General features: G+C 43.7%; 1 protein-coding gene across 1 annotated transcript in view; it reads left to right on the top strand.

Annotated features, from left to right (window-relative positions):
- The first annotated feature begins 411 nt into the window (after positions 1-411).
- Positions 412-15,146, top strand: part of ADAMTS5 (ADAM metallopeptidase with thrombospondin type 1 motif 5) — a 48,376-nt gene continuing 33,641 nt past the window's right edge. Inside the window, exons 1-2 of the mRNA XM_027887085.1 lie at positions 412-1,281; positions 13,036-13,168. Of these exons, the coding sequence (XP_027742886.1) occupies positions 412-1,281; positions 13,036-13,168 (1,003 nt within the window). The remainder of the gene's footprint in view (positions 1,282-13,035; positions 13,169-15,146) is intronic.

The following is a 15,146-nucleotide window of genomic DNA, read 5'->3' as shown; positions in this document are numbered from 1 at the left end:
TCTCTACTTGCCGGCTCCGAGCCTCCTCTCCTCCTTTTCCTCTCTCCCCACTTTACCTCCCAGGCAGCAGCAGCGATTTGGGATTTTTTTGCCTCTCTCTCTCCTTCCATGTGCTCCCGGCTCTTCCCTGCTGAGAAACACAAAGTTCACACGCGAACGGCTTTTGTTGACATTTTTTTCTCTCCCACTCACACTTGACTCGAGTTTGGGAGGGAGAACTTTCTTTCTTTTTTTTTCTTTTTTTTTTCTTTTTTTTTTTTTCCCCTTTCCCCCCCATCTTCCCCCTTCTTTCCGTCCCTTAACTAACGCTGCCGCACTCCGCCGGGCCGGCTCTTTCCACCGCCGTCCCCGACTCCTGTTATTATTATTACTCCTCCTAATTCCCGCCGCCGCTCCTGACGGCGGGGCAGGATGCTCCTGAGGCTGCTGTCGCTGCTGCTGGCGGCCCAGCCGCACCGCGCTCTGGCCTCGCCGCCGGCACCTGCCGACCCGGGAGCGCCGCCGCCGCCGCCCCCCCGGCCCCCCGCCCCCGGGCCGCCCCGCGGGGCCAGCGGCGTCGTGCGGCGCCTCGACCCGACCTACGCGGGGGGCGGCAAGGCGGGGTATGTGCTCTACGCCGGGGGACAGCGCTTCCTGCTCGACCTGGAGCGCGACGGGCCGCGCTGCCACTACCGCGGCACGGTGGACGGCAGCCCCCGCTCCCTCGCCGTCTTCGACCTCTGCGGCGGCCTCGACGGCTTCTTCGCCGTGGGGCGCTCCCGCTACACCGTCCGGCCGGCGCGGCGCACAGCGGAGGCGGCCGGCCCGCGGATCTACGGGGAGGGCCCGGCCCGAACCCCGCACCTCTTCCGCAGGGAGCGCTTCAGCTTCGAGACGGTGCCCGCCCGCACCAGCTGCGAGACCCGAGACCCCGCCGGAGCTGCAGCGGGGGACGGGAGGCGGCGGCGGCGGCGGCGTCGCTCCGTCTCCCGGGCCCGGCAGGTGGAGCTGCTGCTGGTGGCCGACGCCTCCATGGTCCGCAAGTACGGGAAGGGGCTGCAGCACTACCTGCTCACCTTGGCCTCCATCGCCTCCCGGCTCTACGCCCACGCCAGCCTGGAGAACCACGTCCGGCTGGCCGTGGTCAAGGTGGTGGCCCTGGGCGAGAAGGAGAAGGGGTTGGAGGTCAACAGGAACGCCGCCACCACTCTCAAGAACTTCTGCAAGTGGCAGCACCAGCACAACCGCCTCGACGACGACCACGACGAGCACTACGATGCCGCCATCCTCTTCACCCGCGAGGTAGGCATCGCCCCGGCCGGCAGCGGCGTGCAGGTCCACGGGCCGTGGGTGGCCGAGCTGCAGCGTGGCGAGCCTGGCGGGCCTCCAGACACGATGCTCTGCTTTGCCCCGTGGTTGCCTCCCCGCCCACGGATTCGGCTCTCCCGTCGAGTTGCACTGCACCTCAGGGGCAGCTGGCAGGGATGGAAGAGGGGTTGAGAACCCAACCGGTGGTGCACTCATTTCCGTGTGCCCGCTCCCCTCTCCTGCGGAGTCACCCCCAATGCGGGTACACATTTTCATGCCAGTGCATGAAAGTTGGGACTCCTACCAGGGTGGAGAGGGAGTGATTTACCTGATCGGGGGAACTCAGCTGAGGCCGCCCATGCTTGAGGCATGACATTGTCCCATCTTTCCCATTGAGATGTTCAACATGCAGCTCCTCTCTCTCTGCAGTGATGGTCCAAGCAGAAAGGGCTAATAGCACTTCCTAGCCTAAATTAGTCCCCAAACAAACCTGCTGGTGAAAATGGTGGATAACACCTTAAGAGTACAGACGACTTCCTTGTTGAGTGCATTGAGATGCTATTTCCAGCAAGAATAGCTCAACCACACTGGAAACCAGCAGCACTTGTGGTTCCAGTGTAGGACGTAAATGCAAACCGCAGGTAAACAGAGCTGCAAAAGTTGAGTGAGTTGGGCTGCTGGTGAGGGGATGCAGTCCCTTTCTTGCCCCCCAAGTGAAAAATGGGCGTCCTGGTAACTGTGAGTTGGATCTGGCTGGTATTACCCATGCAGAGCCGTGCTTTACTCCACGCTTGGTTGTTGATTAATTGCATTGCCAGAGGTCGTTAAGGGACATTGCTCTAGTAGACATGTGGCCGAGTTTATGCAATGAAGTTCTTCTGTAAGAATATCCCTTCAGCGGTTTGGGTTTGGTGTTTTCCTTTTTTCCCTTCCCCAAGTATGAAAAAAATAACTGCATGACTTTCCGTTCATTTGAGTTCTCCTGCTTTTCTACATCATAGGAGCCTGCCAAAAAGGATGCTTTGGATGGTTTGTGGAAGGAGTTGCTCCAGAAGGGGGAAAAAAAATGCCTGGCTTGCTTTTATAGCTGTAAATAGTTGAAACATTAGGTTCTGTGTCAGTCAGGCATCAGTTGTACAACAGGAGCCTTTTTTAGCAGTTTAAAGCCCATCAGTCTAATTTGAAAAATTTCATTTTTTTATCATTATAATCTGAATGAAAGTATGCTACCTAGTCTGGGTCAGAATGCTCTTGCTTCTTTGCTGTAAGCATCCTTTCTAATGGCTTATTAATTACACCTGGGCCAGAATCCATCACTTCTCACTGAAGAGTGTTTCTCTCTGCCAGCATTCCCATTTATTTCCCTGGGATTTATGACATTTCAGAAACTCTTAGGGTGGCAGACTGTGAACCTTAACATCAATTACTAAGTTAATTTGGATTGAGATAGGATGTGATTTTAAAGTGCACTTGCTTTACAGATGCTTATCTGTGATTCTTTGCATGGATGCCCTCCTGGCAGAGTAAGAGTGTGCTGCTAATCAGTAACCCACTTTCAAAGACTCCTGAGCAATGCATCTTCCATGTGTAGAGTTACTTCTTTTGGATGCAAGTAGTACCTAAACTAAACAAAGCATCACAGTTCCTGTGGTCTTCTTCCACTCTTAAGGTGCAAATATTGCTTGCATTGTTACTTAGGGATGTAAATGCTTCCTGAGGAAAAAAGCGCAGGCTTCCTTTTCCTTAGTTTACATTTTAACAGCTTTTACTATAGGATTATCTCCTTGATGTAGTTCAGGATAACTTAATCTGCTTTGATGGTTTGCTGTGTGCACACGCACATTGTTTGGCGTTGCAGCACGTTGTTTGGCATTGTGTTTCGGTATTTTACTCAATAAGAACAAGACTAGGGTTTCTCAGTACATGTGTTCATGATGTTCTTTGCAGGGAGTATGTGTGAGTCCACACGATTTTTATATGCTTACACTTGAAATGTCAACATGAATCTGTTTGCTGCTCTTGGAATGTAAACACGAAAAGGGTTAAAGGATGAAAAAGCAGTAAAGATGTTTCCTGGAGAAAACAACCCCACTTCGAACTAAAGAGATATTTTTTCCAGTTTGGCTTTTCAATGAGAGTGGCAGCAATTGGCAGGAGAATCCCACTTTTACAACTATGTTTTGAATGTATGAAGTACGTTGCCTAGCTACAAGACGCCAAGCCGTGGCCGCGTGTTTTGATGGGCTCTGAATACTGTCGTGCTGATTCTTGAACGCCCAGATGTCTTTTTCTAAGTGGCTTGGTTTTTAGGCATGGGGTGAGTGTGTGAGGTACATTTTCCGTCTTTGTTTACTAACCAAGGCCACCTTGAACTTTGTGTCTCTCCGTCAACAGAATAATATTTGCAAATCATTTGTCAGCTGAATGCATGTCCTCAGCTGTATGTAACTGTTTATGTGTAGACAGAATCTACATTATGCATGCCTGTTGTCATACAAGTCTCTAATATAATAATTATCTTTGTCACGGGGTGACATTTACTTGGATGCTATTTTTGCACCAGAAGAGGCTGTCTGAAAAGATAGTAGCTTTATTGGAGCGCCTCAGAAAGGAGGAATCCTGACAGAATTCAGCACTATTGCTTCCTCTTCTTTGGCTGTCTTTACTTCTCTAAAGATAAATTAACAACCATCGATAGACTAAGGGTGTGCTGGCAGCTCTCTCTTATTATAAAATTAGTACTGGCAGTTCAAATTATGGTCATCATCATTATTCATACTAGGAAGCACTTCCCATACAAAAAGATTTTTTAGAAGTAAATTTACTGATTGTGAGTTAAAATAACCACTTACTTTCGGTCATAATCTGTGTTTAATTTGATAAGGGCTTTAAAGCAATTATGCTGCAGACTGTAATAAATAGTAAATAAATACGAACGTGAGTTCAGTTTGGGGTGATACAGGCAACATGTTAAAGCTATTTTAAGGCTCTATGTTGCTTACCAGTGATGGCAAGGACCACTTACCTGTCCATTAGCTGCAACGTGTCCTGTATTTATTCTGTAACTGCAAGGAACACGTCTGACGATTGTTACCAATTGTGCAGGAGATTGTGAAAACCTTCAGTGGAAACAGAAATTATCTGTCACTAAATGTTGCAGAAATTTAGTTGGGTTCCACAGTGGTTATGTAAATTCCCAAAATCTGATAAGGAAAAGTGTTTTTTCCCAGGGAGCTCAGTCTCTCATTTTGGGCCATGATGGCCAGTATCAAACATGACAGAGGTCTGACTTGGCAGTAACAAAAAGGGATAATTTTCTGATGTTTCTGAATCCCATGAGAGCTCTCATTAAGGCAGCCTAGCCATAAGAACATCAGAGAGTACATGGGTCCCCTGCTGTTCAGCTACTTTGTGGTTGAGTCTTTGACAGCAACTGTAAATTTTTGGGCTGCACACATGCTTAGAGCATCCTCCATGGAATATGGTGGTGCAAGGATTCAATCAGCTGGTGGCCAGGTGAGTCTTGCACCCCATGCAGCAGGTAGAGAAGTGACTGTGGTGGGGAGGAGGAAGAGCTTGTACAGCCCTCTTTCCCTGGAGGTGAGCTCACTTGTTCTCAATGGCAGTGAAGTTAACAGCAAATTTAGAATTCAGTCTGTTTCAACCTCTTTTTATTGTGAACAGTTCTCGGAAGCTGTAGCAGGTTATCTTCAGATTTTTATGGGTGCAACAAAATACTTGCCAGATCATTTGTCACAGTAGAAGAACATATTAGACCTGACTTGCGACCTGCAGTTCAACTCACACTGTACTTTTTCTGTGGTCTAGCCTGCTCTGCAATTATCCTCTAGAATTCACCTAATCTATTTCATTAGTGACCCTTAGTTAAATTCCAAGTGAACTATTGAATGTGTTTGGACAAAATCCAGCTCTCTTCCTTTCCCTCCCGGTTCTGAATCATATGAGGGTTAAAACAGATATTTCTCACAGTAGATACAGATATCAGGAGCAATAAAAAATACTTCCCTAAGTGTTTGTTAGCATCATCCATGATAGTACCGTCATGCCTGGCTCTAACAAAAAAGTTCCTGCTAGAGCCAAAGGCTGGTGTCCTTCCTTTTTCTACACAGTAATTATATGGGTCTTGTGTCTGTGATTTAGTTAACTGTCCATCTGACAGTGCTGTTGAAATTTGACACCAAGCTTTATATTATCTCAGCTCTATAGATAATAATTTCCTTCCATGGAGCACATGCTTTCTTTGGCTCTAATTCTTTCTTACCTTTTTTTTTTCTCTGTTATCGTCTTCCCACAGTTATTATGCCATAGAAGTAAAGCAAGTCACTGTACCAATGGTCAATAGAATATATTTCATTGTTTATTATTATTACTCTGAAGAAATTATAGTATGATGTTTCTACTGGTTTGATAGTATTTTCACCAATTTTATTCCAAATCTAACATTTAAATAACATCCCTGGGGAAAATAAGGTGGGACATAACATAGAGGAGATGCAATGTTATTCTGACTGATCTAGAGAGATAGTGTGGAGCTTCCCAAGAAGGAACTATGGGCTAGGCAGGTTAAATCACACGTTTTTCCTTGCTAATCAGTCACCAGTTTCATAACTGAAATTTCTCCTCCCCATGCAGAGTTCAAATGCTTTATGTCCAAATTGTCAATATTTTTAAATAACCTTTGGTAATACTGCTGTGTTTTCTTGCATTGCTCTAGGGAAATAAAACATTTTGTTAATCTGTCCCTTCATAACATAAAAGCTTAATCCAATTTAGGCTCTATTTCTAATACTTTGCTTCAGAGTGTCCTCACATGATGAGTGCATAGGGTCCCTGTACCATACAGGGAGAGAATAAGAACATGCATAAATATCCAGACTGGTGAGGAGGTAATTTCTGAAGCCAACAAGTGTAGCATGCATGTGTGAAACTGAGCCGAAAAAGATGTCATGCATACGTTGGGTTTCCTTGAATTTTACCTTACTTAAAATTCAGAAAGACAGCTCTCTACATTTGATATTCAAATGCCCAAACCTCAGGCCTGTGTTTAGAGAATGAACCCAAAAGACAGACAATCTCAATTTTTAATCTCAACTACTGGATAAAAATATGTGTTGTTGTGGTAGATGTGGCAGGTGTCACCATTCTGGTTTTCCTCAAAAGCTAACCAGGCTTTGGCCATCCTCTCAAAATGTGGCTGGGGAGAAAGACAAAGCAGTAACCCAGTGAGTCTGATGGGAATCCTTCCTCTCTTCATAGTCATGGCCAGGCCCTCTCCCTGGTGCTCTAACCTAGACATCCTCATGAGAGAGACCCGCCACTGTCTCAAAAAGACTTTTCACAGCAGTCTTCCTCCAGAACACTGTCCTACTATTTTGGCTTGCAAAGCCTTTCTTTTAAGTGTCATGGTATTGGCTGAGAGTAAAATAGACCATGACCTAATTACTTTGTTCACCCCTTAGCCCTTATTTCCAGTATACCTTTTGCAGAATGTCAACTTCAGTCTTATGCTCCTTTTGCCTTGCAGAGTTCATGTCCCTCCTTGGGCGATACCCGTAATCCTTTCTGTTTGGGTGAACCTCAGCTCCTCCACATGCACCGTTCCACGTTACTGTGACATTAATAAACGTTCACCCACTTTGCAGAGAGCGCACATGGGAGGGTGGATGTGTGTGTTCCGAATGCCACCTCACCCCTCCCTCCCTTTACAGGGCTGCGGTGGGAATGCTGCTGCAGGAAGTCGGAAAGTCATACTTAATTCCTTCCTCCGCTTGAGGGATTTTAGGTCTGTATCGCCCACCTCCCAGGAGAGGTCCTTAACCAGTAGGTCGTAAGCTGTTCCAGGTGTTAAGGAAACTTTCCACCCCTCTGACCAAAGCTATGTCACTGTTTAGTGAGTAATTCATATGGTGAGAACGAGAGGAATCGTGACCTGAAGCCGCTGAATGGAGTGCACTGCTTAGAGCAAGGTGGTCTGGGTTCCTGAAGCACGGAGAGAGGACTGTTTCTGTAATTTACCACAGGACTGCTCAGTGTAAAATAGAGAAGCAAGCTGAGGAAGGGACCAAAACTTCACCAAGCACTGTAAGCACTAATAGCAGCCTGGGCCAGGGAAGCCTTTGGCACATTGGCTGTTACGGGAAGAAGCACAACTCCCTGTGTGCATGGGCACGTGCAGACCTTCCCTGTAGGCCATACTCTAGTGTAGACCATATGGTGCTCTCCTAAGAGACATGGTTCTAATTGGCCTCATCCCTAAAGGAATTTGAAGCTGGATCATGTTCTTACTGGGCAAAGGCTTTAGCTGATGATCCGTAGTAAAATACCCAGAAGAGCAAGTGAAGAAACACACAGAGATGTAAAAGCTCTTAGCTGTGCTTTACGAGAAGGTGAAGTGCAGCTTTGCCTGATAGAAAGCCTCATTCTGTAGGTTTCTCGTACATCTGATCTGAGAACATCTATCTGTAGGTTTAACTTCTGTCAGGGATAAAGGTGAAGAAACATTAAGCATCTCAAAACCAATCAAGCTTTAGTATAAGCGAAGTGCTAAGCTGCTTAGGACTGTGAAACTGTGGCTCTTCAGGGCTCATAAGGTCACAAACTGCAAGCCCTAGGAAAGGTAGATAACTTGAAAAACTAGAGGACATGTTCTTCTCCCTGTACATTCCATCAAATTGTCCATGTTGGTGTTTACATCCCGGTTTGGATCTGGTCAGCGGGCTCTGACCCAAGACCAGCTTTCCCTAAACAGTTTTTGTTTGTTTGTTTGTTTTAAGCCTACTAAACAAAGTTCAGGTAAAATAAATTCACTGCTCCAGCAAGATGCAGTGACAGTTATCTTCTTTCACCACAATGCCATGTATACACTGCAGATAGCCAGCTGCTCTTGATGTATTTTGAATGCCAAGAAATCTTTGCTTCTAATAAGCTGTCTAATTAACTACTAGTTTTACAATGTACAGCTTAGATTTCCTTAGTCGTTCCTTTGCCAAAGCTTAAGTCTTGCCATCTATTGCCTCCTGTGTAACAAATGCATTTCCTAGTCATTCTTGTTTTGAAACTACTGTAATGCAGATCAAGGGCCAGGCTGCATTCCTTCTTTAGAAATATCAAGAAACACTCATTTTTTGAAGCTTCTGCCACTGTTTCAAGGCATTTGAGTATACAGATCTGAGTAACTGATTAACTTTCTAATAGAAGCTAAACACCAGAGTGAAATAATCACTGGAAACTTAAGTATCCTGAGTCCCCTTTTTCCTAGTGCTTTAGCTGCAGTATGAAAAGCTGAGGTGACCCTTACAGATTTTTTAGTTCGCATGATTACATTGGGGCCTGTTTTTAGCAAAAAAATTAAAATATTTTCAAGGGAATAAAACCTTTTACTGGACTCCCAGAAATGTTACTTCTTAAAAGTCGTAGATTGGTTTCCAAGACTGCCCAGGAAAATAAAAAAAAATATAACGATGGTGGTAACAAATAATCCATAGCCAGTGCAGCTATAGGAGTTTTAAGTCATGAGAAATTTTGCCATCAAGATTTAAATCAGTGGAAGTGTAAACAGGCATGATTTTCAGCAATATCGCTTGAAGTCATACTGTTGGGCAGCTGGTATCAGTGAGTTGACCCAATAACAAACTTTTCAGAATATTTGTCTCAGAGATGCCACTTGATAGGCTACAGTTTTGTTTGTAGTGTATACTATGTGATGCTATGAATAGAAATATATTAAAGTTCAAATCATGCAGAGGCTAGAGAAGTGAAAAATGAATGAGACAATGAGTTGACAGCATAACAGAGCTGAGTCCAAATGATTCTTGACAATGTCAGCATTAGCTGAGAAAAAGCATCCTCAGGCAGTCACTGAGGACTGAAGTTGGCAAGGAAAACCAGGAGGCTCAACACATGCTCTCTGTTCAAAGCCTTGCCATTGCATGCCCTGCTCTAGCAACCCATAGACGTCCCAGAAACAGCTTCATATACAAAGAAGCTAATGCCAGAAAATATTTCCTGTCCTTGTTTCCAAAATCCTTTACAAGCCACCTCTGCCACTTCCCAGATGGGATTTGGTAGGTGGCTGCAGGACTCCCCCACACGGCCTTACTCAAGAGTGCCAGGGCAGCAGTGTGGATGTGGAAATGGGGCTGGCTGGAGGCAGCAGAGCTTTTCCATCACTGTCCACCACATCCTGACCCCAGTGCAGTCACTCTCTTCTCTTCTCCTTTATGGTAATTGTTGGTCCCACACCATCTGAGGACAGCTGTTTCCCAGCTGTCCGTGGGGAATTGGAGGAGCTAGGTAATTTTACAGTTTTCAGAACCATTTATTCCTTGCTGTGGGATTTCCTAGGACCAACCTCTAATACAGCCTTAATGTCTAAGGAAGATGGTAACGCAATCCTGTGCATAGCTTTTGAAATGTTGATGGTGACATTACTAACCAGCCATGAGTCAGAAGGGCTGCTTATGGTTAACATCCCTGTCGAAATTTTCCATGTTCCCCACATCCCATCAGAAGTAACTCTAAGGAAGTTTATGAGATTGCCTGCTTAAAAGATTATATTCTTCTAATTATACTTGTGTCATCAAATCCGGTGAATCATTGTGAGGTCTGGTTGTGTCTGCTGGTATAAATTCCCAGCTATATCATTGGCATAGCTGCTGCTTGTATGCAAATGGAAGCAAATCATGCGCTGGCATGAGACATCTGTGTGCTGATACAATTGTGCTCACATTGGCAGCAGTACTGATGTAAGTATCTATGTAATAAGGACACCCAAATACAACAAAAGACTAGATGACATAGAATCCGCATGCAGAGACAAAGCCTGAATTAATGAATTTTATTCTGTTATTGGCACTGTCAACCTGAGAGTAGTCTAGACCTCCTACAGAAAGCTGCTTTCTGTCTGATTTATGTGCTTTTTGGTACATGTGTAAGAATTTCAGTTTCAGAATTTCAGGCTTGTGTGGATTCAGGTGAAATTGCACTATCACAGAATCACAGAATCAGTTAGGTTGGAAAACACCTCCGAGGTCATCAAGTCCAACCTCTGACCTTAAACACCTCCAGGGAGGGTGACTCCAGCACCTTTCAATGCAGCCCATTCCAATATCTAATCACCCTTTCTGTGAAGAATTACTTCCCAATGTTCAACCTAAACCCACCCTAGTGCATCTTGAGGCTGGTTTCTCCTGTCCAGTTGCTGGTTGCCTAGGAGAGGAGGCTGACCTCTGGCTGACCTGGCTACAAACCTCCTGTCAGGTAGTTGAAGAGAGCAATAAGGTCTCCCCTGAAACTCCTTTTCTTCTGGATAATCCCTAGGTCCCTCAGCTGCTCCTCATCAGACTTGTGCTCCAGACCCTTCCCCAGCTCCATTGTCCTTTTCTGGGCACACTCCAGCCCCTCAGTGTCTTTCTTGTAGTGAGGAGCCCAGAACTGGACACAGCACTCGAGATGTGACCTCACCAGTGCTGAGTACAGGGGAAGAATCACTTTTCTAGTCCTGCTGGTCACACTGTTGCTGATACAGGCCAGGATCTTGGCCACCTGGGCACACACTGGCTAATATTCAGCCACGGTCAACTAGTACCCTCAGATCCTTTTCCAGTGGGCTACTTTCCAGCCACTTTTCCCCAGCCTTTAGCATTGCATGAGAGCAATAGAAAGTTATCTTACTTCTTATGCAGCTTACACTCATTTATTTAGACAGATTATATCCCCATGGAAAGGTATAATTATTGGTACTGTGCACGTGCATTTTTTCTCAGTTTTGTTTCTGTAGGTAAACCACTTGTTGTTACATCTACATGTAGTTTGTCTAAAATGTACCCTTATACCAAAAGGGCCAGATTCATAAGTGATACATAAAGGGCTTAATGGATATGAACCCAAGCAAAAGTAATAGGAGTTTAAGGATTGTGTCTTTTTTTGTTGAATATGCCCCAGATATTTGACATTATAAAAACATGATCTCACTTGGGGCCTCCTCCAACATTAGTTGAGAGCTGTTGAAAATGATACAAAGTTTATTTCCCTGAATACAAGTGAAAAAATTTTGAATTTTCTTTTAAAGTACTTAAAAATGGGTATCCCATACTTTCCCATAACCCATGCAGAGCCGGAGGCAAAGTCTGGGGAGCTAATTGGATTCCGAGGAGGGGAGTGGGGGGGGGTTAGAGAGAAAACTGTGTGCATATTATCTGCATTGCTGCAGAATGGAAATTTTTCTTAAACCATGGATTACACCTGTATTTTGGAAATTGAAATACTTTTGAACTGTATCCCCTTTCTTTTTGTCAGGCTGTTTTGTTCATTGGTACTGCAGCATTTAAATCTTGGTATTAAGTAGCACCAAGAATGCACTTACTGAAAAGAGTTCCCAGACACCTGGAAGCCAGAACTGAGCCTGAAATTCTTCCTTCATATATATAATATTGCTGTGTATTTTTAGCTTGAAAAATTTCTTTGTTTCCTCTCTCTTGGGAGAAAAAACCCCAACTTTTTTTTTTTGTAAGGAGATGCTCTGTCACAATATCTGTGAACTTGGTGTGTTTTCTTTTATTTAATTGGTTTTGAATCCTGTGCATTTTCAAGTTTGCCTAACCTGTCTAATCAGTGAACATTGTTCATACAATTCAAACCTCATACAAGGTGTCTATTATTCAGATGGATTAATTATGAAAGGCTTCATCAAAGGAAGTCCTTATAAAAAGAGATGTGAAGGGAAGGAGATAGTCTTAAAAATGAAGGGGAAAAAAGGTACTCTTTGATCATTTTGATAATAACATTTGATAATACTATAATGCCTTGAAAATTACAATTTCATTCAAGCACAATGAAATGTTGAAGTGTTCTAAATAGCATGGTGCCTACTTTTCCTTCTCATCCAAAAAAAGCATTATGTATGTATATTCAGACTAGTATTCTTCCCTCTGCTTCAACAGAAGCACAGAAAAGTGACTGCTGATGATTCAAACACGATTTGTGACCAAAGTTCCTTCCATCATTATCATTAGCATTGTCATCATCCCGAATGGAAGAAAAAAACCTAGTGCTACCTGCATGGTTTTTGGGGACACCCCATATCTATGTGTAGGAGACGTGGTTGAGTTGATGCACCAGTAAGACTGGGAATGAAGGAGCTTTGGACTCTGTCACATCACTGACTCTTTAAGCAACCTCTGAAACTTACTTAAATACCTGGTATATTGGGTAATACACTATTAATCATTGTGTTACCTGACAGATGTGGAATGAGGTTTCACATATAACAATCTCATTTCTTTTAAGGGAGAGTATAAGACTTACCTTTAGAGAAGAAAGGTGATCTCTGGTTCAAGGACTGATCAGGAATCTGAAGCATTCTCTCTGTGCCTTTGTTTGTCTTCTGTAAATAGAGAGGGTATTCTATTTGTATTGCCAATGAAGAAATGCTTCTACAGCATATTTTGAGTACCTACCTCAGTGCAATTTTAAGCAGAAAAAGAAATAATAATTAGTTACAGAACATATCCAAATCCTGTTGAAGCCAATGCAAATGCTCCCACTGATTTTACCGGGGTGGGATTGGCTCATCATGCTTTTAAACTGCATTGGTATCCTTAAATAGACAATGTCTTTACCCAGGTTCTGCTGTTTGCAAAGGGCTGGTGCCTTTAACCAGATGTTACCTATGGGTGTAAAAATTTATTTTAATGCCGTTTTTTTTTTTCCCCCCCTTTTCCTGGGCAGGATTTATGTGGGCATCATTCATGTGATACTCTGGGAATGGCAGACGTTGGGACCATATGCTCTCCTGAGCGCAGCTGTGCGGTGATTGAAGATGACGGCCTCCACGCAGCTTTTACAGTGGCTCACGAAATTGGTATGCAGTGCCTTTTCTGTTCCCTTGCCAAATCAAACACTTGTAACAGCTGCATTAGTAACCAAAATACTTCGCAATTAATTCCAGATTTCCCCTGGTCCAGATACTCACTTGGGGATTAAGGCTGTATACATATGCACTTCGGGGTTAACTAATAAGGGATCAGAAGGCAAGTGAAGGCGCACAGTAGGTGTTTCCTTTCTGACAGTGTCGTTTCTAAGCATTAGTTGAAGTGAAAATTCAAAGGCTGCTGCTACTGTTACTGTCCAAAGGTGTCAATACATGTCCCTCCTGAGAAAACTTTTGGCCCATCTATTGTAATTTGCATCCTTTTAGTGCATACAGGGTGGAAAATAACTGACATTTTTGAACTATTTGCATGCTCTGATATTACAAAGCTTTTTTTCTTGGGACAGTGTATTACCTTTAGAGAAAGGCTTTTGTGAAAAAAAGCCCCGTAATTCTAATATTTTTCTAACTTTATGGAAATTTCGCCTTTATGGTGAAATGTGTTACTAATATGAATGCTGTAATAAGTGAAATAGTATCAAAAAACCTGTTTAACTTTGTTTCAGTTTCCACCTCAGTGCACAGCAGTTAAATTGGAAGCTTTACGTGTACCCTGCGGAAGGACTTAAGACAGAATTAGTGAGAGAAGAAAGTTGATGTTCTGGGATATTATGTCTGTCATAATATGTTCCTTCAGAGAGAATGCTGCTGTCTTGATTATGTTTAATTTACTGGTGTTTTTTGAACTGTGTTCACATTTGCTATAAGGGCTATTCGTTTCAGTGAGTGAACAGCAATTTAAAAGTGGAGAATGTTCTTTTTTTCCTTTTTTTTTTTTTTCAACATTCTTGGAAGAAAATAACAAGGAAAGGAGAACTTTCAGAGAGAGCCAATTGCTGAATTGCCTTGTACCTCATGCCAAACCAAAGTAAAGTTTGCTTTGGGAGTATCATTGCAGTAGTTCGATTTTCAAGTAGCTAGCAGGTAGAGCTGCATGCCTTACATACACCTCTGGCTCAGCAAACAGAGGTCACAGAAGTGTGTAAAAGCAGCTGGTGTGTCAGTGGCCTGACTCTTCAGTGATAAGTGAACCTCAACCTACTGTTCCTATGGAGCTACAAAGAAATTAAATCAGCAGTGGCTGGACAGGGGATCACACGTTGCATGAAAACGTAAAATATTGTGGCAGGAGGAGTCCCCCAAACAGAAATTTTATTTTAATAAACATAAATGTAATCAGAAAAGGAAAAGCCCTCTGAAATCAGTAATTCAGAGCCTTTGGAGATAGATAGAACTACACATCAAATACACTGTGTGTGTTTAGAGGCTCCAAACGCGGATTCTGTGAGGCCAAGGACCCGTCACAAACCTGGCCTAGACCTGGGATTGCAAACTTAGCCTGTCATTCAAAGGCCAGTCTGCTGGGAGGGACTTCTTGTATCTTCTTGCATCTGGAAGTGGTGCCTGCTGCTGAGGGTTAGTGGGCATTGGCAAGGTTGGCTGAGGAACCTTCTTGTGACGCCAGTGTATCTGGCATGTGAAGAGGTGAGTAACGTGTCTCAACTACCACTCTTATCAGCAATAAATACATATTTAGGCAGATTCAAAATGAAGGAATGTAGATCAATAAAGACAAGGATGAGCAGTAAACATACATATTGTTACCTTGAATTCTGCACAAAGAAAATACAAACAGAAGTGAATTATTTTTAGTCTTCTAGAAGAACATCTTTGAAAAAGAGCCGTTTTCATACCTAGACATTTACAGGAATCTGTAAGAACATTTTCAGTGTAAAAAGGGCAGGAATATAACTACCCTAATGGACTTAAAACCTTTAGTTTGAGGCTGTTTAAAATAACATCCTTTTTTTTTTCTCCTCTTCACTAGAAGTTTTTAAGAAAGGAAGAGTGTCAGGTCACAGAATGATCTTTGTGTGTGTGGCCTGATGTGGGAGAAGTTGAGAAGAAA

Source organism: Empidonax traillii, unplaced genomic scaffold (assembly GCF_003031625.1).
Source record: "Empidonax traillii isolate 1590-97213 ecotype Southwest subspecies unplaced genomic scaffold, ASM303162v1 scaffold203:size1130161, whole genome shotgun sequence".
NCBI classification, from domain to species: domain Eukaryota; kingdom Metazoa; phylum Chordata; class Aves; order Passeriformes; family Tyrannidae; genus Empidonax; species Empidonax traillii.
The sequence above is the reverse complement of the archived record's forward strand: the minus strand, read 5'-3'. Positions and strand labels throughout refer to the sequence as shown.